This window comes from Entelurus aequoreus, linkage group LG27 (genome assembly GCF_033978785.1).
Source record: "Entelurus aequoreus isolate RoL-2023_Sb linkage group LG27, RoL_Eaeq_v1.1, whole genome shotgun sequence".
Lineage (NCBI taxonomy): Eukaryota > Metazoa > Chordata > Actinopteri > Syngnathiformes > Syngnathidae > Entelurus > Entelurus aequoreus.
The window spans coordinates 5,600,948-5,627,718 of NC_084757.1; the positions used below are offsets into that span (position 1 = coordinate 5,600,948).

At 39.7% G+C, this 26,771-nt stretch overlaps 1 protein-coding gene and 1 long non-coding RNA gene across 4 annotated transcripts in view; one reads left to right on the forward strand and one right to left on the reverse strand.

The window, feature by feature from the left end:
* Positions 1-26,771, reverse strand: part of LOC133644405 (uncharacterized) — an 82,715-nt gene that overhangs the window by 42,011 nt on the left and 13,933 nt on the right. The window lies entirely within an intron of this gene.
* LOC133644403 (leucine-rich repeat-containing protein 41-like) overlaps positions 4,147-26,771 on the forward strand; it is a 33,873-nt gene continuing 11,248 nt past the window's right edge. The window contains exons 1-8 of one of the 3 annotated variants that reach the window (XM_062038847.1): positions 4,147-4,304; positions 5,438-5,539; positions 12,990-13,076; positions 13,150-13,208; positions 14,499-15,129; positions 17,590-17,796; positions 17,861-18,028; positions 26,616-26,714. In XM_062038847.1, the coding sequence (XP_061894831.1) occupies positions 14,541-15,129; positions 17,590-17,796; positions 17,861-18,028; positions 26,616-26,714 (1,063 nt within the window). In that variant the 5' untranslated portion in view covers positions 4,147-4,304; positions 5,438-5,539; positions 12,990-13,076; positions 13,150-13,208; positions 14,499-14,540. The remainder of the gene's footprint in view (positions 4,305-5,437; positions 5,540-12,989; positions 13,077-13,149; positions 13,209-14,498; positions 15,130-17,589; positions 17,797-17,860; positions 18,029-26,615; positions 26,715-26,771) is intronic. The other 2 variants (XM_062038845.1, XM_062038846.1) reach the window with 2 other exon arrangements.

The window sequence follows — 26,771 nt, forward strand, 5'->3', positions numbered from 1 at the left end:
ATGACAGACCGCTTAAAAAACCCCAGAATGTACATTAAAAAAAAAAGAATGCAGGATTTACAATATTAAAGGCCTACTGAAATGAAATGTTCTTATTTAAACGGGGATAGCAGATCCATTCCATGTGTCATACTTGATCATTTCGTGATATTGCCATATTTTTGCTGAAAGGATTTAGTAGAGAACATCGACGATAAAGTTTGCAACTTTTGGTCGCTGATAAAAAAAGCCTTGCCTGTACCGGAAGTAGCGTGACGTCGCAGGTTGAAAGGCTCTTCACATTTCCCCATTGTTTACACCAGCAGCGAGAGAGATTCGGACCGAGAAAGCGACGATTACCCCATTAATTTGAGCCAGGATGAAAGATGTGTGGATGAGGAACGTGAGAGTGATGGACGTATCTTTTTTCGCTCTGACCGTAACTTAGGTACAAGCTGGCTCATTGGATTCCACACTCTCTCCTTTTTCTATTGTGGATCACGGATTTGTATTTAAACCACCTGGGATACTATATCTTCTTGAAAATGAGAGTCGAGAACGCCAAATGGACATTCACAGTGACTTTTATCCCCACGACAATACATCGGCGAAGCACTTTAGCTACGGAGCTAACGTGATAGCATCGTGCTTAAATGCAGATAGAAACAAAAGAAATAAGCCCCTGACTGGAAGGATAGACAGCAGATCAACAATACTACTATCAGGAGACACCGAACCAAACACCTGTAACTACACAGTTAATGCTGTGCCGCCTGTCGAAGCCTAGCAATGCTGTTGCTAACGACGCCATTGAAGCTAACTTAGCTACGGAACCTCGACAGAGCTATGCTAAAAACATTAGCTCTCCACCTACGCCAGCCCTCATCTGCTCATCAACACCCGTGCTCACCTGCGTTCCAGCGATCGACGGCACGACGAAGGATTTCACTCGATCATCGATGCGGTCGGCGGCTAGCATCGGATAGCGCGTCTGCTATCCAAGTCAAAGTCCTCCTGGTTGTGTTGCTGCAGCCAGCCGCTAATACACCGATCCCACCTACAGCTTTCTTCTTTGCAGTCTCCATTGTTCATTAAACAAATTGCAAAAGATTCACCAACACAGATGTCCAGAATACTGTGGAATTATGCGATGAAAACAGAGCTGTTTGTATTGGATACAATGGTGTACCAATACTTCCGCTTCAACCATTGACGTCACACGCATACGTCATCATACAAAGACGTTTTCAACCGGAAGTTTAGCGGGACATTTAAAATGTCACTTTGTAAGTTAACCCGGCCGTATTGGCATGTGTTGCAATGTTAAGATGTCATCATTGATATATAAACTATCAGACTGCGTGGTCGCTAGTAGTGGCTTTCAGTAGGCCTTTAAGTATGAAAGATAAAACACTGAATATTGACAACAGATCATGCAAAAGCGAAGATTCCAACCATTGAAACACTTTGTATAGTTCAATACTTCCGGTCATTTGAAAACATCACTACACATCATAATGGCAGCTACACTTTCCATCTTAAAGATCGAAAAAAATATATCAGATTTTTAGGAACGCTAATACAAAACCTCACAATAATGTCTGACTGAATGCTAAAACATGAAATATCTTGTCTTTGCAGTCTATTCAATTGAAGAGAAGTTGAAAAGGATTGGTTGTATTCTCTTTTTATTTACCATTTACACAACGTGACAACTTCACTGCTTTTGTACATAAAGCCATAATTATCCCAACGTAATCTAAAGAAATGCGGCATTGATGTAGACAACTTGGCAAATGTAGCTAGAGATGGCACAGTCTGCAGGCGTTTAGTTGCCCTCGGCTTCAGCTGTCATGAAGAAAGTATACATCAAAATCCTACTGGAGTGATCCCAGATGACGATGGTGAGACAGCATTCATGAAAAGAAAATATCAATGACCAAAACTAGGGATGTCCGATAATGGCTTTTTGCCGATATCCGATATTCCGATATTGTCCAACTCTTTAATTACCGATACCGATATCAACCGATACCGATATCAACCGATATATGCAGTCGTGGAATTAACACATTATTATGCCTAATTTGGACAACCAGGTATGGTGAAGATAAGGTACTTTTTAAAAAATAAATAAAAATAAGATAACTAAATTAAAAACATTTTCTTGAATAAAAAAGAAAGTAAAACAATATAAAAACAGTTACATAGAAACTAGTAATGAATGAAAATGAGTAAAATGAAGTGTTAAAGGTTAGTACTATTAGTGGAGCAGCAGCACGCACAATCATGTGTGCTTACGGACTGTATCCCTTGCAGACTGTATTGATATATATTGATATATAATGTAGGAAGCAGAATATTAATAACAGAAAGAAACAACCCTTTTGTGTGAATGAGTGTAAATGGGGGAGGGAGGTTTTTTGGGTTGGTGCACTAATTGTAAGTGTATCTTGTGTTTTTATGTGGATTTAATTTTAAAAAAACCCAAAACAAAACAAAAAAAAACGATACAGATTATTTAAAAAAACAATACCGATAATTTCCGATATTACATTTAACGCATTTATCGGCCGATAATATAGGCCGATATTATCGGACATCCCTAACCAAAACCTACACTGAGTGTTTGTCGTCTTATTTAAAGGCCTACTGAAAGCCACTACTACCGACCACGCAGTCTGATAGTTTATATATATATATATATATATTTATATATATATACCCCTGTGGTAAATTTTAAATGTGCTTTATAAATAAAGTTGATTTGATTTGATTTGATATATCAATGATGAAATCTTAACATTGCAACACATGCCAATACGGCCGGGTTAACTTATAAAGTGACATTTTAAATTTCCCACTAAACTTCCGGTTGAAAACGTCTATGTACGATGACGTATGCGTGTGACGTCAATGGTTGAAACGGAAGTATTCGGACACATTGTATCCAATACAAAAAAGCTCTGTTTTCATCGCATAATTCCACAGTATTCTGGACATCTGTGTTGGTGAATCTTTTGCAATTTGTTTAATGAACAATGGAGGCTGCAAAGAAGAAAGTTGTAGGTGGGATCGGTGTATTAGCGGCGGGCTGCAGCAACACAACCAGGAGGACTTTGAGATGGATAGCAGACACGCTAGCCGCCGACCTCACCTTGACTTCCTCCGTCTCCGGGCCGCCGACCGCATCTGTGATCGTCGCTCCGTCGATCACTGGAACGCAGGTGAGCACGGGTGTTGATGAGCAGATGAGGGCTGACGTAGGTGGATAGCTAATGTTTTTAGCATAGCTCTGTGAGGTCCCGTTGCTAAGTTAGCTTCAATGGCGTCGTTAGCAACAGCATTGCTAAGCTTCGCCAGGCTGGAAAGCATTAACTGTGTAGTTACATGTCCATGGTTTAATAGTATTGTTGATCTTCTGTCTATCCTTCCAGTCAGGGGCTTATTTATTTTGTTTCTATCAGCAGTTAAGCCCGATGTGCTATCACGTTAGCTCCGTAGCTAAAGAGCTTCACCGATGTATTGTCGTGGAGATAAAAGTCACTGTGAATGTCCATTTCGCGTTCTGGACTCTCATTTTCAAGAGGATATAGTATCCGAGGTGGTTTAAAATACAAATCCGTGATCCACAATAGAAAAAGGAGAAAGTGTGGAATCCAATGAGCCAGCTTGTACCTAAGTTACGGTCAGAGCGAAAAAAGATACATCCTGCACTACACTCTAGTCCTTCACTGTAACGTTCCTCATCCACGAATCTTTCATCCTCGCTCAAATTAATGGGGTAATCGTCGCTTTCTCGGTCTGAATCTCTCTCGCTGCTGGTGTGAACAATGGGGAAATGTGAGGAGTCCTTCCTCTGGTGACGTCACGCTACTTCCGGTACAGGCAAGGCTTTTTTTTAATCAGCGACCAAAAGTTGCGAACTTTATCGCCGATGTTCTCTACTAAATCCTTTCAGCAAAAATATGGCAATATCGCGAAATGATCAAGTATGACACATAGAATAGATCTGCTATCCCCATTTAAATAAGAAAAATTCATTTCAGTAGGCCTTTAAAAAGGCCCTAAAGTGACAACTGACTTCCCACATAAAGATAGCATGTATTTGTTCTCCCAGGCCACTTGGCGGCGCTCATTTTGTTTGTCCTCACAGGAAATGAGGTGGAGCGTGTTGCCTGGTACAGTCTGTGTACTAAAAGCCATGAAGTTGTCGGCAGCAATAATGAGTATGCACACAAATAATTGTATCATGACTTTAAACGCCATGTGTCTCAACGCGGTCAGTGAACAGTTGGATGTTTTGGGGTCAACAGCGATACTTGGTGAGTAAACACAAAGCTTTTCTCATCAATTCTCAATGAAATGATGCATGCGCCTTTGAAATACAAGGAACAAAACAAACCTTCATCAGTGATGATATAAAGAGGATCTATGCGGCATACAAACCTAAAAAAAAATGATCATACAAAAGTAATTTGACGACAATATTTAAGGTGTTGAAAGTACTTATTCTTCTCATTTTACTCAAGGAGTGAGGGAATTCGATTGCGAATTTACGATTTGATTCAAACTCGATTCTTGATACAAACCGATTTTTGCAATACATCAATACAGTGGTTCTTAAAGGCCTACTGAAATGAATTTTTTTTATTTAAACGGGGATAGCTGATCCATTCTATGTGTCATACTTGATCATTTTGCGATATTGCCATATTTTTGCTGAAAGGATTTAGTATAGAACAACTTTTGGTCTCTGATAAAAAAAAACCTTGCCTGTACCGGAAGTAGCGTGACGTTGTCAGTTGTTCACTCCCTCATATTTTCCTATTGTTTTCAACGCAGCTAGAGCTATTCGGACCGTGAAAGTGACGATTACCCCATTGATTTGAGCGAGGATGAAAGATTCGTGGATGAGGAACGTTACAGTGACGGACTAGAATGCAGTGAAATACATTTTTTTTTTCGCTCTGACCGTAACTTAGGTACAAGCTGGCTCATTGGATTCCACACTCTCTCCTTTTTCTATTGTGGATCACGGATTTGTATTTTAAACCACCTGGGATACTATATCCTCTTGAAAATGAGAGTCGAGCACGCAAAATGGACATTCGCAGTGACTTTTATCTCCACGACAATACATCGACGAAGCTCTTTAGCATCTTTAGCATGAGCTAACGTGATAGCATCTGTCTCAAATGCAGATAGAAACAAAATAAATAAATCCCTGACTGGAAGGATAGACAGAATATCGACAATACTATTAAACCATGTACCTGTAACTACACGGTTAATAGATCTCAGCCTGGCAAAGCTTAACAATGCTGTTGCTAACGACGCTAAGGCTAACCTAGCAACCGGAGCTCACAGAGCTATGATAAAAACATTAGCGCTCCACCTACGCCAGCCAGCCCTCATCTGCTTTGCTCAGCAACACCCGTGTTCACCTGCGTTCCAGCGATTGACGGCGCGACGAAGGACTTCACCAGATCATCCGTGCGGTGGGTCTGCAAGCATCGGCTAGGCGTCTGCTAGCATCGGCTAGGCGTCTGCTATCCGAGTAAGTGGTCCTTGTGTTGCTACAGCCACCTACAACGTTCTTCTTTGCAGCCTCCATTGTTCATTAAACAAATTGCAAAAGATTCACCAACACAGATGTCCAGAATACTGTGGGATTATGAAATGAAAACAGAGCTTTTTTGTATTGAATTCAATGGAGAAGGCATACCTCTGTTCCTCGGGCTACGTCACGCGCATACGTCATCCTTCAAAGGCTTTTTCAACCGGAAGTGTGGCGGGAAATTTAAAATGTCACTTTATAAGTTAACCCGGCCGTATTGGCATGTGTTGCAATGTTAAGATTTCATCATTGATATATAAACTATCAGACTGCGTGGTCGCTAGTAGTGGCTTTCAGTAGGCCTTTAAGGTGTTGAAAGTACTTATTCTTCTCATTTTACTCAAGGAGTGAGGGAATTCGATTGCGAATTTACGATTTGATTCAAACTCGATTCTTGATACAAACCGATTTTTGCAATACATTAATACAGTGGTTCTTAACCTAGTTGGCGGTACCGAACCCCACCAGTTTATATGCGCATTCACCCAATCCTTCTGGGTTTTTTTTCAAATTCAAGACAAAGTTATATGTTTTTGGTAACACTTTAGTATGGGGAACATATTCCAAGTAACAAAGACTTAATTTACAGTTATTTGGACACTAGGGGAACATATTCTAAGTAATAAAGACTTAATTTAGAGTTATTTGGACACTAGGGGAACATATTCTAAGTAACAAAGACTTAATTTAGAGTTATTTGGACACTAGGGGAACATATTCTAAGTAATAAAGACTTAATTTAGAGCTATTTGGACACTAGGGGAACATATTCTAAGTAAATACTTCATTTAGAGTTATTTGGTTAGGGTTAGGGCCAGGGTTAGAGGGTTAGGGTTATAATAAGGCCATGCCGAATAAGGCATTAATAAGTACTTAATAATGACTAGTTAAGAGCCAATATGTTACTAATTTGCATATGAATAAGCAACTAATTAATGGTGAATATGTTCCCCATACTAAAGTGTTACCATGTTTTTTTACTGGTGCATAAAATGAAGCGTGCATGAACATAATAATAATAATGAATTAGATTTTATATTGCGCTTTTCTATTGTTAGATACTCAAAGCGCTCACAGTGAAGTGGGAACCCATCATTCATTCACACCTGGTGGTGGTAAGCTACATTTGTAGCCACAGCTGCTCTGGGGTAGACTGACGGAAGCGAGGCTGCTAGTTTGCGCCTACGGCCCCTCCGACCACCACCTATCATTCATTCATCATTCATTCACCAGTGTGAGCGGCACCGGGTGCAAGGGTGAAGTGTCCTGCCCAAGGACACAACGGCAGCGATGTGGATGTCAAGAGGCGGGGAGCGAACCTGCAACCCTCAGCTTTCTGGCACTAATTTCTGGCAATTGTTGCGTAGGACCAGATGTTCCTCCAAGGGAATTTAAGTTACTGGTCAATCCCAAGTTCTTTTGATGACACATAAGCTAAGTTTGAATGATCACCAGAACAGAATAGGTATTTTGTAATTTGGAGGGACCAGCCTAGAACAACACATTCAATTGCGTAGCCAAGTTGATCTGAAAACATTACGGAAGTGCTGTGTTCTTCAATATGCCAATAGCCCACACCCTCCGGAACGAATACACATGTCTATTGTTCTACTTTAGCTTGAGACAGGATGAGATAAGGAAAAGGAGTATCTCTCCTCCTCACATTCCTAAAGTCAAGGTAACTTATTAAATATACCATCGGACACGAGATGGAGAACAAATGGAAAAACACTAGCTGTTTTCAAATATGACTGAATAGAAAGAAAGCATATATATATATATATATATATATATATATATATATATATATATATATATATATATATATATATATATATATATATATATATACATACATATATATATATCTCCGTCACACAGGCCCGGCCCTAACCAATCTGGCGCCCTAGGCAAGATTTTAGGTGGCGCCCCCCCCACATCGGCAGTGAAGTGTATATACTCACAAGAAACCGAATAGCTTTGTCTTTGACCTTTTTTTTTACTTAAAGAAAGCAAATTAACAATCAGAATAGTTAACAAGGTAAAAAAAAAAATGGATAAATAAATGAATACAAAAAATAAAAAATGAATATATGAAATACAATATTTTTTACATACATAAACACAAAATAAAACGTGTCAACAAGTTGCATAAAATAAATTAAAAGTACAATATAGATGAGGCACTGCACAAAACAAGATATCAAACCAGTATGACTTTAACAACTATATTACAAAAAAAAGGGGATCCTACAGAGTTCTCTATTTGTGCTTTTTAATATTGCATTAACTAGAATGACTTACAGATTACTGTACACCAGGGAGTACTGTAATTACCTAACGTTACATTATTATTTTCCATAACAATTTAGCCCCCTCCACAATATTAACCCGACGTTAAAACAGAACTAGATATTTATTGATTAGCAACTGCCGAATCATGTAACATTAGCTTAATGCTAAAAAGCCAGGTTACTATCACATTCTGTAACAGACAAATAATTTCATGTAGGCTAACGTTACCTACCTGCTACCTCTGTCTTTTTCTCGTTTCTCCTCTTCTTTTCTCTTTTTTCTTCCCTGGGCACCTAACAGTTTTGGCCGTTTTGACATCTTGTGTTGATTTTTTGATGTGGTAAGAGTCATGATACGGGAAGAGAGGGGGCGCACCATGCGGGGGGATGGGGGGCTTACTTTGCATTTTAATTAACGTGGGATTATTTTTTGTATTTAGAAATAATAGTACCAACTTTTTTTCTTTTTTTTTTTCTCCAACATTTGTGGCACTGGCGTGGCGCCCCCTGATGGACGGCGCCCTTAGCATTTGCCTATACGGCCTATGCCACGGGCCGGCCCTGCCGTCACATTTTTAACATAAACAGATTCTTGAAACTTATGAATCCATTTACAATTGTAACAGAAAAGAATCGCGATTCAAATATGAACATTTCCCCCCCCCCATCATCGCAACGATTAGCCTAGGTCTTCTTGAACACCTCCAAGCCTCAGGTCGTCAGTCATGGTTCACTATGTGATAGTTGGAATTAGGGCAGTGAGATCAAATGATATCAACATATATCGCGATGGAAGCCAACTCGAAACCAAGAAAACAACGTGTTCCACAAAACATATTGCTTTCCGTCGTCGGAATAAACCGGAAATTCCGAAGCAAAGTTGGTTGCATGAACAAAGGCACTCACTGTCTGGTAACCAAGCAACGCAGGAAGTGATCACTGATCAGTGGGAGCGACACACTAACAGTACCAACCTCCGCCTGTAGGTGTCCTACTTCTGCGTTCCGTTTACCCGGGAGGTTGGAAGTCGGAGCTGGGAATGACAACACAGTCGAGTTGTGAGTGTTCCAATTACGATGTCGGAAATCAAGATGGCCACATCCACTAAAGCTATTTTGTGCTGGCCTCGTCGAAATATAAACAACTTCTGAGAAAATAGGAGGTCTTTTTGCAACCTTAAAACACGGTGGATGAAGAGGAAATACAGATGCTATTGCTCGCAAGGTACAGCGTATAAACCGTGTGAAATACATTTAGTTTACACTACAGTGACGTTACCATATAACCTTATAATACTTTGTTTATGGATGATTTGAAAAACTAATCAGAAGTGCTAATAAGGGATATTATAGAAGTTTACGTACAGAGCAGCCATCTTTGAAACAATGAGAATGTCGGAAAACCGACCTCGAGGGGCGTTCTAATTGAATTTCCGACTAGGAATTCGAAAAGTCTGACTTTCCCGTACAAATGGAATGCGACGACCGGACAGGAAACAACAACTAGACCAAATGCGCCATACGGTCCCTGTACAAGCGGAGCAGGAGTCTGGTTCGCATTGCTGGTCATAAGTCAGACATGTTCCCGGTGGACGTTGGACTCCGCCAGGGCTGCCCTTTGTCACCGGTCCTGTTCATTATCTTAACGGACAGAATTTCTAGGCGCAGTGGTGTGGAGGGTTTCCAGTTTGGTGGGCAGAGGATCGCATCGCTGCTTTTTGCAGATGATGTGGTCCTGTTGGCTTCATCGGGCTGGGACCTTCAGCGTTCACTGGGGCGGTTTGCTAGGCTGAGGATCAGCACCTCCAAATGATGTGGTCCTGTTGGCTTCATCGGGCCGGGACCTTCAGCGTTCACTGGGGCGGTTTGCTAGGCTGAGGATCAGCACCTCCAAATCCGAGGCCATGGTTCTCAGTCGGAAAAGGGTGGACTGCACCCCTCGGGTCGGGAGTGAAGTTCTGCCTTCAAGTATCTCTGGGTCTTGTTCACGAGTGAGGGAAGAATAGAACGCGAGATCGACGGACAGATTGGTGTGGCGTCTGCAGTGATGCAGTCACTGCACCGGTCTGTTATGGTGAAGAAGGAGCTGAGCCAGAAGGCGAAGCTCTCGATTTACAGGTCGTTCCTACCCTCACCTATGGTCATGAACTTTGGGTAATGACTGAAAGGACAAGGTCGCGAATACAAGCGGCAGAAATGAGTTTCATCCGCAGGATGTCTGGGATCACCCTCATAGAGATAAGGTGAGGAACTCAGTCATCCGGGAGAGACTCAGAGTAGAGCCGCTGCTCCTTCACGTAGAGAAGAGCCAGCTGAGATGAATCGGGCATCTACTACAGATGTCTCCCGGACGCCTCCCTGGTGAGGGCATGTCCAGCCGGGAGGAGACTTTGGGGCAGACCTTGGACACGTTGGAGGGACTATGTCCCACAGCTGGCCTGGGAACGCCTCTGTATTCCCCCTGTAGAACTAGAGGAGGTGGCCGGGGACAGGGAAGTCTTGGCATCTCTGCTTAGACTGCTGCCCCCGCGACCCGGACTCGGATAAGCGGCGAAAAATGGATGGATGGATGGACAACTAGACAAAATGGTGGCCTTCAGCTCGACTCCCATTGGCTGAGTCATGATCCTCGAGTTAATTCCTTCTAACTAGAGAAAACAGCTTGCAATAAATTGTAAATGATTTTTATATATTACACCAGGGATGTCCAAAGTGCGGCCCAGGGGCCATTTGCGGCTCACAGGTAATTTTTTAACGGCCCCACGGCACATTCTAAAAATACGATTAAAAAAAACATAAAAAGTGGTATGAAAGAGTAAACAGGTGACAATAAAATGTTGCTATGTTGACTCTAATAACACTAAGCTGTCATGCAGGCTGTTTCTTTCTTTAAAACATAATAATGAATCAAAAACAATGTTATTACGAATTATTGACCTATTCAAGGCTCCAATTAGGTCACATTAAATATTCCACTGAGATATTTTTTGGGGAAAATGTGCATATTTAAAAAACGATGTTTTTTTTTTTTTTTAAATAAGGGTCTAAAATGAACAAACAAGGAACATAATAAACAACAATACAAGTTATAATTGACGGATAGATCTGAAGTTGATCTCGAGACTATTGTGTTAAAAGTAAACAGGGAAAAAAAAGTATAATTTATTTTTTAACACTTTAATGAGTAGGGCCCTTTTGGATCCCCAATAATTTTAGTGTGATTTGTTTTTAAGTGTCATTGCTCAAAAAATAATAATGAATTAAAATCAATGGTGATATTGACCTTTTTAAGGCTCCAATTATTATATAATCTCAAATATTCCACTTGAAAATTTTATTGGGTGAAAATATTGCATATTTTGTGTTTTTTCCATAAAAAACATGGTTTTCTTTGACAAAAAGAGCATACAACTTAAAATTACGATTTATTTTTTAACACTTTACTGAGCAGGACCCTTTTGGATCACCAATAATTTTAGTGGGACTTTTTTTTTTTTTTTTTAAGTGTCATTGCTCAAAAAATATTAATAAATTAAAATCAATGTTGTTATGAGTTATGTTATGAGCTCCAATTATTATATAATCTGAAATGTTCCACTTTAAAATTTTATTGGGGGAAAATATTTCATATTTTGTGTTTTGTCCATAAAAAACTGGGTTTTCTTTGACAAAAAGGGCATACAACTTAAATGTAAAAAAAACAAAACGTTGTATTGACAGATATACCTAATGTTGATCTAGATATTTAAACTTTAAAAAATAATAATAATAATAATACTAAATAATGAATTTTTAAAAACATTTTTGAACCTAAACATTTTGGAGTCCCCGGTATCAAGCCTGAGTGGAGGCCTACATGTATATTTTTTATACATATATTGTATTGGTTTTTAAAATAAAAAATATCAAAATGGCCCCCGCTTGCTTTGATTTTTCAGTGTGCGGCCCTGAGTGGAAAAAGTTTGGACACCCCTGTATTACACACACACACTACAATTGTAGTTTAGAAACCATTAAAAATTCAAAACATTAATAAATCAGAAGTTACTCACGAGTTACTCAATAATGGAGTAGGTTTTTTTTGTGAAATACTTACTCTTACTCAAGTAATTATTTTAATGACTATTTTTTACTTTTACTTGAGTCATATTATTCTAAAGTAACAGTACTCTTACTTGAGTACAATTATTGGGTACTCTACCCCAGTGGTCCCCAACCTTTTTGTAGCTGCGGACCGGTCAACGCTTGAAAATTAGTCCCACGGACCGGTGGGGGGGGGGGGGGGTATTTTAAAAAAAAATATATATATATATATATATATATATATATATTTTTTTACATAAATAAATACAATCATGTGTGCTTACGGACTGTATCCCTGCAGACTGTATTGATCTATATTGATATATAATGTATATATTGTGTTTTTTATGTTGATTTCATTAAAAAAAAAAAAAATTAAATTTCTTGTGCGGCCCGGTACCAATCGTACCGGTCCGCGGCCCGGTGGTTGTGTAGTGGCCTAGTGGTTAGAGTGTCCGCCCTGAGATCGGTAGGTTGTGAGTTCAAATCCCGGCCGGGTCATACCAAAGACTATAAAAATGGGAGCCATTACCTCCCTGCTTGGCACTCAGCATCAAGGGTTGGAATTGGGGGTTAAATCACCAAAAATGATTCCCGGGCGCGGCTACGCTGATGCCCACTGCTCCCCTCACCTCCCAGGGGGTGATCAAGGGGATGGGTCAAATGCAGAGGACAAATTTCACCACACCTAGTGTGTGTGTGACAATCATTGGTACTTTAACTTAACTTTAACATTGAACTTACCATCTATACTCAAAAGCAAATCTGATGGACGGGGCTGTTTTTTAACAACTTTTTCAACACAGACCGAGTATAGTAAGTGAACTCGCGTGATGTCATATAAACTCGAAAATAAAGCCAAATGAACGCTCAGTAATGAAATACGCTAGCAGAAGTGACACTTTCCACTTGAGAGAAAGACAAAATGAATTTTGATAACTCTGAACGAGAGTAAGATTGAATGACGGGAAAGTTCTGAGGTCCTGTCATATTGTTCTGGTGATATTTTATTAGGTCTTCCGGAGAAACTTCTAAGAGAGCTTCTTCCCTATTTGGATGTGATCCAGCTGGACGAGCTTCAAGCAGGCCTCAACCTCAAAGGTAAGCCTGTTAGTAACTTGCAAGCATGGCCAATGGCGGCAAAACACTTTGTCTTCTTCATGTTTCCTCCCAGGAATATCCACGCTCTCTTCATGGGTGGAACTCTCCCGGCGATTGCAAGGCAGGGGCAAAGTAGGTATCTTCCGTGATGGATACCGTATTTCCTTGAATAGCCGCAGGGGCGCTAATTAATTTAAAACCTCCTGTCACTCCGGCGTTTACCAGAAGCCTGCGGGATGGCCGTGCATGCGTTAATTATTTTAAAACCTCTTCTCACTCCGGCGTTTACCAAAAGGAATGCGGTAAATTTAGGCGTGCGCTTTGAGTGTGATGTAAGCATACCGATACCATCATGAAAAGCACATTTAATAAAAAAAAAACGTTATTATGGTCTTACCTGTACTTATAAATGGAGTCCATTTGCAGCTCCTTCTGACCAAAAGCATCGGTAACTTGTTTATAGAAGTCTTAATTATTTTCTTTCTTCAGTTTTAAAAGTCTCTCTGTCTCGATGGAGATATTCCTTTAATTATTACCTCCTGCTTCCATTGAAAGTCTAGTTTAGAAAACAGTTTTATTTTAGATACCGGTATGTAATCCTCCATGTTAAAAGTTCAGGCGAGAGGAAAAAAAAGACGATCTGTTGCTGCTTGTTGTCACTTCTTCTGCAGTACCGGTAGTCGCAAGAAGGATCACTAGCGCCCTCTACCACCAGGAGGCGGGATTGATTGATTGATTGAGACTTTTATTAGTAGGTTGCACAGTGAAGTACATATTCCGTACAATTGACCACTAAATGGTAACACCCGAATAAGTTTTTCAACTTGTTTAAGTCGGAGGGAATCATTTAATGACTCATATTTGACACACGCAGCTACGGTATATTAATAAAACATAGCTGCTTACTGTTCTTTTTAGCATACTGTACCGGTATTCAATAGCTTGGACCTTAAATCCTACTGAATAGCTCTTAATCTTTTTTCCTTTGTGCGATTGCAAACTACTGAAATCAGCTTTCTCCATTTTGAAAAGGAGGACAGGTAAAGCGTCACTCGTGACGTAACGAGTTTGACCCGGCGGAAGTTCTAGACATATGCTGAATATTTTGCGAAACGAGTTTGACCCGGCGAAAATTCTAGACATGCGGTAATAAAATTAATATTTTGCGAAACGAATTTGACCCGGCGAAAATTCTAGACATGCGGTAATAAAATTAATATTTTGCGAAACGAATTTGATCCGGCGTTAATCCTGAACCGGCGATAAGGCCAAGCATGCGTTAATTATTTTGCGAAACGAGTTTGACCCGGCTGTAATTCTAGACGTGCGAATACTATATTCCCTGCGCCAATTCAAGGAAATACGGTAGGTATTGTACCTTCAAAGAAGACGACTGACGCGCTTTCATGTCTGGGATTCCAGAAGTCCCAGGTTCACACGGAGCAAGACGTGAAACAAGCAGTCATGGAGCAGATATTTGCCACCGTCATCAACGACTGGCACCTTTCTTCCACTGTTTGGAAGCATTTAAACACCTCAACCTTGTTTTTGGCGGCAGCTAAAAGCATCAACTCCCTGACACTGTCCTCCAAGCACAACTTTGAGGTCAACTTTGTAAGCAAATGTCGACAGACGCCCGTTCTCAGCGTTCTAGAGAAGACGGTGACTAAACTCACATTGTGGTTGGAGAAGACTGAGCCCAGGGAGAAGGAGGAATTACTGATGGGCATCATCCATCGCCTGGTGCAACACGGCGTCACCAAACATGTCATTCTACGCACCTGTGAAGATAGCCTCTTATCTAAAGTGCTGTTGGCTGGAGGATGTCTGAGCGGGGAACGCACCCGCGATGATGAAGAAGAGGACAAAGAAGGCCCCCCGGCAAAGAAGCACAAATACGTTTTTTGTGAAAAAGTCCCGACTTACACCGAGTGTTCGAAAAGAGCCTTTGAACATCTGGAACTGGTGGACTGTTCATCCAGTCTCTACTGGAAGCTGACGGAAACACTTCCTTCGTGCTCCAACCTGACGTCTCTGACGCTGCGCAGCCACAGTGAGTTCCTCTTGTCCATAAACTACTTGCTCTTACCAAATAAATCATTCAAAGGGGTCATATTATATATTTGAACACACCTTCTCAAATAATGTGTTTTCTTTATTTTCATGACTATTTACATTGTAGATTGTCACATCAAAACTATGAATGAACACTTAGGGATGATGTTCGAAACCGGTTCTCCCGCTTGCTCGATAAGAAAAGAACCGTTCGATAAGAAAAGAACCGATTCCATTGACTCGAATCCCTTTTTGAGAACCGGTTCCCGTTATCGAGGCCACTACAGTAAAGAAAAAGAGTTGGTTCTTTATTGGAATCCCTGGGAACGAATCCCGTCCCACAAGAAATGCCCCGTGGGACATCACAGGAAATGACGTAGCTCAGTCTAATGACTGAGCTACGTCATTTCCTGTCACACAAGCAGCAAAAATAATGGACTCTAAAAAACGCCTCAAGTAGAGATGTCCGATAATATCGGCCGATATATGCGTTAAAATGTAATATCGGAAATTATCGGTATCGTTTTTTTTTTATTATCGGTATCGTTTTTTTTGTTTGTTTTTTTTAAAAATTAAATCCACATAAAAAACACAAGATACACTTACAATTAGTGCACCAACCCAAAAAACCTCCCTCCCCCATTTACACTCATTCACACAAACGGGTTGTTTCTTTCTGTTATTAATATTCTGCTTCCTACATTATATATCAATATATATCAATACAGTCTGCAAGGGATACAGTCCATAAGCACACATGATTGTGCGTGCTGCTGCTCCACTAATAGTAATAACCTTTAACAGTTAATTTTACTAATTTTCATTCATTACTAGTTTCTATGTAACTGTTTTTATATTGTTGTACTTTCTTTTTTTATTCAAGAAAATGTTTTTAATTTATTTATCTTATTTTACTAATTTTTTTAAAAAGTACCTTATCTTCACCATACCTGGTTGTCCAAATTAGGCATAATAATGTGTTAATTCCACGACTGCATATATCGGTTGATATCGGTATCGGTAATTAAAGAGTTGGACAATATCGGAATATCGGGAAAAAGCCATTATCGGACATCCCTAGCCTCAAGGCATGGCTATTCACCTATAGTGATCACAGAGACAGGTTGTTTTTGCGTTACTGTATATATTTGTTTTTCTGAAAAATCCCACTTAATATACTTTGGGTAACAACAGTCAATTTTTATATTTTTTAATTTTTTTTAGGGGGGTAACAGTCAATATTTATTTATTTAATTTCATTTTTTTCTTATAAAATAAAAGTGAGCTTTTGTTAAACCAAATATTGTGTTTGTGAATCGATAAGAGGATTCGATAATGGGCTCGAACTCGATAATTCCTTATCAAACATCATCCCTATATGTACTTAACAAAAAAAAGGTGAAATAACTGAAAACATGTTTCATATTCTAGTTTCATCAAAATAGCCACCCTTTGCTCTGATTACTTTTTCGCACACTCTTGGCATTCTAAGAGTGCGTGTCACGTACGTAACTTTGATTAAATATATAAGCTTTATGAACCTTGGGTTAGGTGAACAGTCCTTTGGGCTGAGTGAGTGTGTGTGTTGTGCAGGTGTTTGAATTGTATTGGCGGGTAGTATGGACGGGAGCTAGGAGCTAGCAGAGGAGCTAGGAGCTAGCAAAACAAACACCTAGGTGTTTTTATGCAGGATTAATTTGTGGCATATTAAATATAAGCCTGGTTGTGTTGTGGCTAATAGAGTATATATATGTCTTGTGTTTATTTACTGTTGTAGTCATTCCCAGCTGAATATCAGGTCACCCCCGCCTCTCACAGCATCTTCCCTATCTGAATAGCTTCCACTCCCCACTAGTCCTTCACTCTCACTTTCCTCATCCACAAATCTTTCATCCTCGCTCAAATTAATGGGGAAATTGTCGCTTTCTCGGTCCGAATCGCTCTCACTTCTGGCCGCCATCACTGTAAACAATAGGGAACTTTGCGGAAATGTTCAACTGACTACGTCACGCTACTTCCGGTAGGGGCAAGGCTTTTTTTTGTCAGATACCAAAAGTTGCGATCTTTATCGTCGTTGTTCTCTACTAAATCCTTTCAGCAAAAATATGGCAATATCGCGAAATGATCAAGTATGACACATAGAATAGATCTGCTATCCCCGTTTAAATAAGAACATTTGATTTCAGTAGGCCTCTGAAGCTACTGCAGTTGTGTGTACTACATTCTAGTGTATGGTTTTCCATATATTTTAGTGATGCACCAATATTTTGGCCACCTGCAAAGTTTCTGCCAAAAATGCCCCAAAATGACCTTTTTCAGCCTTTGGCCGAAAACCGTTTATGACCGTTACCATTAAGCATCGCTAAACCTTGCGTTGGAATCAGTGGACGTAGCTGCGTGCCGGAAAGAACGTGCACCCTTTATGTCTGTGGTAAAAGATGCGTTTTTTTCTGTGCAGAAGGCTTTTCATTTCTGGACGTGATGTTCCTCGCCCGGGCGCTGAAGGCCCGATGCTCCCACGTGTCCCTCAGACGTCTGTCCATCGAAACGCTGAAATGCCCGTCGCTGCTGACCGACCTGTTGCACGCCTGCCCCCGGCTGACGGAGCTCAACGTGACATTTGAGAGCTTCTCTGCGGACAATCAGCCGCTGACGGGCGACACGGGTGAGTCTCGGTGCGCTGGCCTGCTTCGGTGCGTGTCATTCTGCCTGCTCCCACCGTCCTGCAGGTGAACTTCCGCTGAAGCGCCTGTCAGTCAAACTGACCCAGCAGCTGGCCACGCCCACCTTCCTCTTGCCCGTGCTGAGACGCTGCCCCTGCCTGGCCAGGCTTCACGTACAAGCCGTGCGCCTGCAGAGCCAGCACTCTCACAAGCAACTCCTCAGCATGCTGTCAGGTCAACAGTCACACATTGAAATGTCAATTACTGTGGAAGTGTTGTTGCCATCTCAGTCTGTAATCCAATTCACGTGTCTGTGTACTAATGTGTGTGTCTGTATCGCAATGTGTGCATGTGGAATCAGAGCAGTGTGTGCTTGTCATAAGTTGTCTCTCTGTATTTACTCCATTTCCTGGTCTTTTTACACATGATTTTTTGCTAAGTTTCTGCCGTTAAAGAGGAGTTGTGAGTATTCAGAAGTGTGTATGTGTAAAGCAATCTGTGTCTAAGAGTTGTGTAATCTGTCTGAATGGTCTGCAATCAGATTTGTGTGAAGAAGGAACCCTGATTGGCTGTCTTCTTACATGTGACTTTTTGCTATGTTTCTGCCGTTAAGGAGTTGTGTGTCCGTATTCAGATGTGTGTACATGTGAAGCAATCTGTGTTTAAGAGTTGTGTGCGCGTAAAAATTTGATTTGTGAGAAGTACAAAACTTAATTGGAAGGTTTTTTTTTACATGTGACTTTTTGCTATGTTTCTGCAGTTAAGGAGTTGTGTGTCCGTATTCAGATGTGTGTACATGTGAAGCAATCTGTCTTTAAGAGTTGTGTGCGTGTAAAAATTTGATTTGTGAGAAGTAGGTACCCTAATTAGACGTTTTTTTTTACATGTGACTTTTTGCTAAGTTTCTGCCGTTAAAGAGCAGCTGGGAGTATTCAGAAGTGTGTATGTGTAAAGCAATCTGTGTTTAAGAGTTGTGTAATCTGTCTGAATTGTCTGCAATCGGATTTGTGTGAAGAAGGAACCCTGATTGGCTGTCTTCTTACATGTGACTTTTTGCTAAGTTTCTGCCGTTAAAGAAGAGTTGTGAGTATTCAGAAGTGTGTATGTGTAAAGCAATCTGTGTCTAAGAGTTGTGTAATCTGTCTGAATTGTCTGCAACCGGATTTGTGTGAAGAAGGAACCCTGATTGGCTGTCTTTTTACATGTGACTTTTTGCTATGTTTCTGCCATTAAGGAGTTGTGTGTCCGTATTCAGATGTGTGTACATGTGACGCAATCTGTGTTAAGAGTTGTGTGCGCGTAAAAATTTGATTTGTGAGAAGTAGGAACCCTAATTAGACGTTTTTTTATTTACATGCCACTTTTTGCTACATTTCTGCCGTTAAAGAGGAGTTGTGAGTATTCAGAAGTGTGTATGTGTAAAGCAATCTGTGTCTAAGAGTTGTGTAATCTGTCTGAATTGTCTGCAATCAGATTTGTGTGAAGAAGGAACCCTGACTGGCTGTCTTTTTACATGTGACTTCTTGCTATGTTTCTGCAGTTTAGGAGTTGTGTGTCCGTATTCAGATGTGTGTACATGTGAAGCAATCTGTGTTTAAGAGTTGTGTAATCTGTCTGAATTGTCTGCAATCAGATTTGTGTGAAGAAGGAACCCTGATTGGCTGTCTTTTTACATGTGACTTTTTGCTATGTTTCTGCAGTTAAGGAGTTGTGTGTCCGTATTCAGATGTGTGTACATGTGAAGCAATCTGCGTTTAAGAGTTGTGTGCGTGTAAAAATTTGATTTGTGAGAAGTAGGAACCCTAATTAGATGGGGTTTTTTTACATGTGATTTTTTGCTAAGTTTCTGCCGTTAAAGAGGAGCTGTGAGTATTCAGAAGTGTGTATGTGTAAAGCAATCTGTGTCTGAGAGTTGTGTAATCTGTCTGAATTGTCTGCAATCAGATTTGTGTGAAGAAGGAACCCTGATTGGCTGTCTTCTTACATGTGACTTTTTGCTATGTTTCTGCCGTTAAGGAGTTGTGTGTCCGTATTCAGATGTGTGTACATGTGAAGCAATCTGTGTTTAAGAGGTGTGTGCGCGTAAAAATTTGATTTGTGAGAAGTAGGAACCATAATTAGACGGGTTTTTTTTACATGTGACTTTTTGCTACGTTTTTGCCGTTAAGGAGTTGTGTGTCCGTATTCAGATGTGTGTACATGTGAAGCAATCTGTGTTTAAGAGTTGTGTGCACGTAAAAATTTGATTTGTGAGAAGCAGGAACCCTAATTAAACGGGTTTTTTTTACCTGTGACTTTTTGCTACGTTTCTGCCGTTAAAGAGGAGCTGTGAGTATCAGAAGTGTGTATGTGTAAAGCAATCTGTGTCTAAGAGTTGTGTAACCTGTCTGAATTGTCTGCAATCAGATTTGTGTGAAGAAGGAACCCTGATTGGCTGTGTTTTTACATGTGACTTTTTGCTATGTTTCTGCCGTTAAGGAACTGTGTGTCCGTATTCAGATGTGTGTACATGTGAAGCAATCTATGTTTAAGAGTTGTGTGCGCGTAAAAATTTGATTTGTGAGAAGTAGGAACCCTAATTAGACGTTTTTTTTATTTACATGCCACTTTTTGCTACGTTTCTGCCGTTAAAGAGGAGTTGTGAGTATTCAGAAGTGTGTATGTGTAAAGCAATCTGTGTCTAAGAGTTGTGTAAACCGTCTGAATTGTCTGCAATCGTATTTGTGTGAAGAAGGAACCCTGATTGGCTGTCTTTTTACATGTGACTTTTTGCTATGTTTCTGCCGTTAAGGAGTTGTGTGTCCGTATTCAGATGTGTGTACATGTGAAGCAATCTGTGTTTAAGAGTTGTGTGCGCGTAAAAATTTGATTTGTGAGAAGTAGGAACCCTAATTAGACGTTTTTTTATTTACATGCCACTTTTTGCTACATTTATGCCGTTAAAGAGGAGTTGTGAGTATTCAGAAGTGTGTATGTGTAAAGCAATCTGTGTTTAAGAGTTGTGTGCACGTAAAAATTTGATTTGTGAGAAGTAGGAACCATAATTAGACGGGTTTTTTTTACATGTGACTTTTTGCTACGTTTTTGCCGTTAAGGAGTTGTGTGTCCGTATTCAGATGTGTGTACATGTGAAGCAATCTGTGTTTAAGAGTTGTGTGCACGTAAAAATTTGATTTGTGAGAAGTACGAAACCTAATAGGAAGGTTTTTTTTTTACATGTGACTTTTTGCTATGTTTCTGCAGTTAAGGAGTTGTGTGTCCGTATTCAGATGTGTGTACATGTGAAGCAATCTGTGTTTAAGAGTTGTGTGCACGTAAAAATTTGATTTGTGAGAAGTAGGAACCCTAATTAGAGGTTGGTTTTTTTACATGCCACTTTTTGCTACGTTTCTGCCGTTAAAGAGGAGATGTAAATATTCAGAAGTGTGTATGTGTAAAGCAATCTGTGTCTAAGAGTTGTGTAATCTGTCTGAATTGTCTGCAATCGGATTTGTGTGAAGAAGGAACCCTGATTGGCTGTCTTCTTACATGTGACTTTTTGCTATGTTTCTGCCGTTAAGGAACTGTGTGTCCGTATTCAGATGTGTGTACATGTGAAGCAATCTATGTTTAAGAGTTGTGTGCATGTAAAAATTTGATTTGTGAGAAGTACGAAACCTAATTGGAAGGTTTTTTTTTACATGTGACTTTTTGCTATGTTTCTGCAGTTAAGGAACTGTGTGTCCGTATTCAGATGTGTGTACATGTGAAGCAATCTGTGTTTAAGAGTTGTGTGCGCGTAAAAATTTGATTTGTGAGAAGTAGGAACCCTTATTAGACGGTTTTTTTTTACCTGTGACTTTTTGCTACGTTTCTGCCGTTAAAGAGGAGTTGTGAGTATTCAGAAGTGTGTATGTGTAAAGCAATCTGTGTCTAAGAGTTGTGTAATCTGTCTGAATTGTCTGCAATCAGATTTGTGTGAAGAAGGAACCCTGATTGGCTGTCTTCTTACATGTGACTTTTTGCTATGTTTCTGCCATTAAGGAGTTGTGTGTCCGTATTCAGATGTGTGTACATGTGAAGCAATCTGTGTTTAAGAGTTGTGTGCGCGTAAAAATTTGATTTGTGAGAAGTAGGAACCCTAATTAGACGGGTTTTTTTTACATGCCACTTTTTGCTACATTTCTGCCATTAAAGAGGAGTTGTGAGTATTCAGAAGTGTGTATGTGTAAAGCAATCTGTGTCTGAGAGTTGTGTAATCTGTCTGAATTGTCTGCAATCAGATTTGTGTGAAGAAGGAACCCTGATTGGCTGTCTTTTTACATGTGACTTTTTGCTGTGTTTCTGCCGTTAAGGAGTTGTGTGTCCGTATTCAGATGTGTGTACATGTGAAGCAATCTGTGTTTAAGAGTTGTGTGCGTGTAAAAATTTGATTTGTGAGAAGTACGAAACCTAATTGGAAGGGTTTTTTTTACATGTGACTTTTTGCTATGTTTCTGCAGTTAAGGAGTTGTGTGTCCGTATTCAGATGTGTGTACATGTGAAGCAATCTGTGTTTAAGAGTTGTGTGCGCGTAAAAATGTGATTTGTGAGAAGTAGGAACCATAATTAGACGTTTTTTTTTTTACCTGTGACTTTTTGCTACGTTTCTGCCGTTAAAGAGGAGCTGTGAGTATTCAGAAGTGTGTATGTGTAAAGCAATCTGTGTCTAAGAGTTGTGTAATCTGTCTGAATTGTCTGCAATCAGATTTGTGTGAAGAAGGAACCCTGATTGGCTGCCTTTTTGCTGTTTCTGCCATAAAGGAGTTGTTTGTCCGTATTTAGAGGTGTGTACGTGTAAAGCAATTTGTGTAAGAGTTGTGTAAGAACATGTGTCTGTCTGTAATCAGATTCGTTGGAAGCAGGAACACTGATTGGCTGTCTTTTTACATGTGACTTTTTGCTACGTTTTTCAGCTGTTAAAGAGTTGTTGGTCCGTGTTCAGAGGTCTGTATGTGTAAAGCAATCAGTGTCCAAGAGTTGTGTAAGAAAATGTGTAATATACAATACTATCATCAAACAAATACTTCTGAGTGTTAAAAAAAAATTTAGATGGTGGAAATATATGACTGGCAGCCATTTTAAGCCTCAAACAGTGCACAAAAATCGTTTTTCCATAAACAACTTATCAAATTGCACCACGTCCCACCTTAATATTGAGTTACATAAACAAGTTCAACAGTTTACTTAGACTTATCTTTTCCAAGGCTTGTAAGAGCTAACACAACTTGTCTGCTTCTCACTTGTCTCATAAACTGACTTCCTGAAATCGTCGACCCGGAAGTGCCTAAACAAATCAAGCGTAGTAATTTCCTATCGCCACAAGGTGTCAGTAAGAGTCTACAATCAAATGGGCGTGACGGGCTGTCTTTTTGCCACGTTTCTGCAGTTAAGGAGTTGTATGTCCGTATTCAGAGGTGTGTACGTGTATAGCAGGGGTCACCAACCTTTTTGAAAGCAAGAGCTACTTCTTGGGTAGTGATTAATGCGAAGGGCTACCAGTTTGATACACACTTAAATAAATTGCCAGAAATAGCCAATTTGCTCAATTTACCTTTAACTCTATGTTATTATTAATAATTAATGATATTTACACTTAATTGAACGGTTTAAAAGAGGAGAAAACACGAAAAAAATGACAATTAAAGTTTGAAACATAGTTTATCTTCAATTTCGACTCTTTAAAATTCAAAATTCAACTGAAAAAAAGAAGAGAAAAACTAGCTAATTCGAATCTTTTTGAAAAAATTAAAAAAATAATTTATGGAACATCATTAGTAATTTTTCCTGATTAAGATTAATTTTAGAGTTTTGATGACATGTTTTAAATAGGTTAAAATCCAATCTGCACTTTGTTAGAATATATAACAAATTGGACCAAGCTATATTTCTAACAAAGACAAATCATTATTTCTTCCAGAACAAAAATGTTTTAAAAAATTCAAAAGACCTTGAAATAAGATTTAAATTTGATTCTACAGATTTTCTAGATTTGCCAGAATAAATTTTTTGAATTTTAATCATAATAAGTTTGAAGAAATATTTCACAAACAAACAGAAGCTAAAATGAAAAATTCAATTAAAATATATTTATTATTCTTTACAATAAAAACAATACATTTACTTGAACATTGATTTAAATTGTCAGGAAAGAAGAGGAAGGAATTTAAAAGGTAAAAAGGTATATGTGTTTAAAAATCCTAAAATCATTTTTAAGGTTGTATTTTTTCTCTAAAATTGTCTTTCTAAAAGTTATAAGAAGCAAAGTAAAAAAAATTAATGCATTTATTTAAACAAGTGAAGACCAAGTCTTTAAAATATTTTCTTGGATTTTCTAATTCTATTTGAGTTTTGTCTCTCTTAGAATTAAATATGTCGGGCAAAGCGAGACCAGCTTGCTAGTAAATAAATACAATTTAAAAAATAGAGGCAGCTCACTGGTAAGTGCTGCTATTTGAGCTATTTTTAGAACAGGCCAGCGGGCTACTCATCTGGTCCTTACGGGCTACCTGGTGCCCGCGGGCACCGCGTTGGTGACCCCTGGTGTATAGTAATCTGTGTCTAAAGGTTGTGCGTGCTTAAAAAAAATGTGTCTGTGTAATCAGATTTGTGTGAAGCAGGAACCCCGATTGGCTGTCTTTTTACACGTGACAGCTTCTCTTCTCACATGTACTCGCCTGATTTCTATGGAAGCCCCGCCCTCCAACGGAGGAAACACGATCATTTTGGCAGTCACTGGCCAAATAGACTTAGACTTAGACTTCTTAGACTTAGACTTCCTTTTTATTCTCTTTCAAATTTGAACTTTACAGCACAGATAAGAACGAAATTTCGTTACATAAGCTCATGGTAGTGCAGGATAAAAAAGCAATAAGGTGCATATATAAATAAATAAATATATATAAATATATATATAAAATAAATAAATATATATAAATAAATAAATAAATAGATTACTGTACAGATAAATATATTGCACTTTTTCACATGCGTCCACGTTTATGGATGTATGTTATATTGTCTTTTTTATTCCAGCGAGTTAATCCATTTTGGGGGGAGTTGAGGGGATAATTTAATTATGATGCGTTCAAGAGTCTTACGGCCTGAGGGAAGAAGCTGTTCTTAAATAGATTTATTTGCTAAACCTCTTCTCTCTAACCACTATTGGGAACACACGTTTTCTTTTAGTGGCGTTTTGTGTTTTTTCTTCTTGATTTTGAAGGCGCCTGGTTCATTGTCTGTTGTCCGTGTTGTGCCTTTTTATGTTTTTGCCGTACCTCTACCTGCGTCGTGCCTTTTGGTACCTAGTGAAGGAACCTCCTACTTGCACGTCGCCTGCCTTCCATGCATCCTTTCTCTGCATCCTGGGATCACGCTGACCGTGACGAATAAGTAACTAAGAGGCGGTGACATAGAGAAGCTTTAAAGGCCTACTGAAATGATTTTTTTTTATTTAAACGGGAATAGCAGATCCATTCTATGTGTCATACTTGATCATTTCGCGATATTGCCATATTTTTGCTGAAAGGATTTAGTAGAGAAAATCGCCGATAAAGTTGGCAACTTTTGCTCGCTGATAAAAAAAAAAAGCCTTGCCTGTAGCGGAAGTAGCGTGACGTCACAGGAGCTAGTATTCCTCACAATTCCCCGTTGTTTACAATGGAGCGAGAGAGATTTGGACTGAGAAAGTGACGATTACCCCATTAATTTGAGCGAGGATGAAAGATTCGTAGATGAGGAACGTTACAGTGAAGGACTAGAGTGCAGTGCAGGACGTATCTTTTTTCGCTCTGACCGTAACTTAGGTACAAGCTGGCTCATTGGATTCCACACTCTCTCCTTTTTCTATTGTGGATCACGGATTTGTATTTTAAACCACCTGGGATACTATATCCTCTTGAAAATGAGAGTCGAGAACGCGAAATGGACATTCAGTGCCTTTTATCTCCACGACAATACATCGGCGAAATGCTTTAGCTACGAGCTAACGTGATAGCATCGTGCTTTAACTGCATATAGAAACAAAAAAATAAACCCCTGACTGGAAGGATAGATAGAAAATCAACAATACTATTAAACCGTGGACATGTAAATACACGGTTAATGCTTTTCAGCCTGGCGAAGGTTAACAATGCTGTGCTAACGACGCCATTGAAGCTAACTTAGCAACCGGACCGCACAGAGCTATGCTAAAAACATTAGCTCTCCACCTACGCCAGCCAGCCCTCATCTGCTCATCAACACCCGTGCTCACCTGCGTTCCAGCGATCAGCAGAAGGACGAAGGACTTCACCCGATGCGTTTGGCGGCCCGGAGACGTAGGAAGTCAAGGTGAGGTCGGCGGCTAGCGCGTCTGCTCTCCAACAAAGTCCTCCTGGTTGTGTTGCTGTAGTCCGCTGCTAATACACCGATCCCACCTACAACTGTCTTCTTTGCAGCCTTCATTGTTCATTAAACAAATTACAAAAGATGTCCAGAATACTGTGGAATTATGAAATGAAAACAGAGCTTTTTGTATAGGATTCTACGGGGTACCATAACTTCCGTTACTCTGACTTCGTCACGCGCATACGTCATCATACCGCGACGTTTCAGCCGGATATTTCCCGGGACATTTAAAATGTCACTTTATAAGTTAACCCGGCCGTATTGGCATGTGTTGCAATGTTAAGATTTCATCATTGATATATAAACTATCAGACTGCGTGGTCGCTAGTAGTGGCTTTCAGTAGGCCTTTAAGGGTTAAGTGGAATGGTGAAAAAGTGCGGTACTTCCTGTATTTGAAGGAGCTTTTCTTTATAGAGTGCAATGGCCGCCTGACATGTCTCCACCTGGAGAACCTCAACATGTCGGATTGTCTGCACCAGATCCTAAACGTGGTGCGAGCGTGCAAGCTGGAAGGTAACAAATTCCCCGCCGTCGTCGTATTCTTTATGCCGCCATGTTTGACGTGGCTTT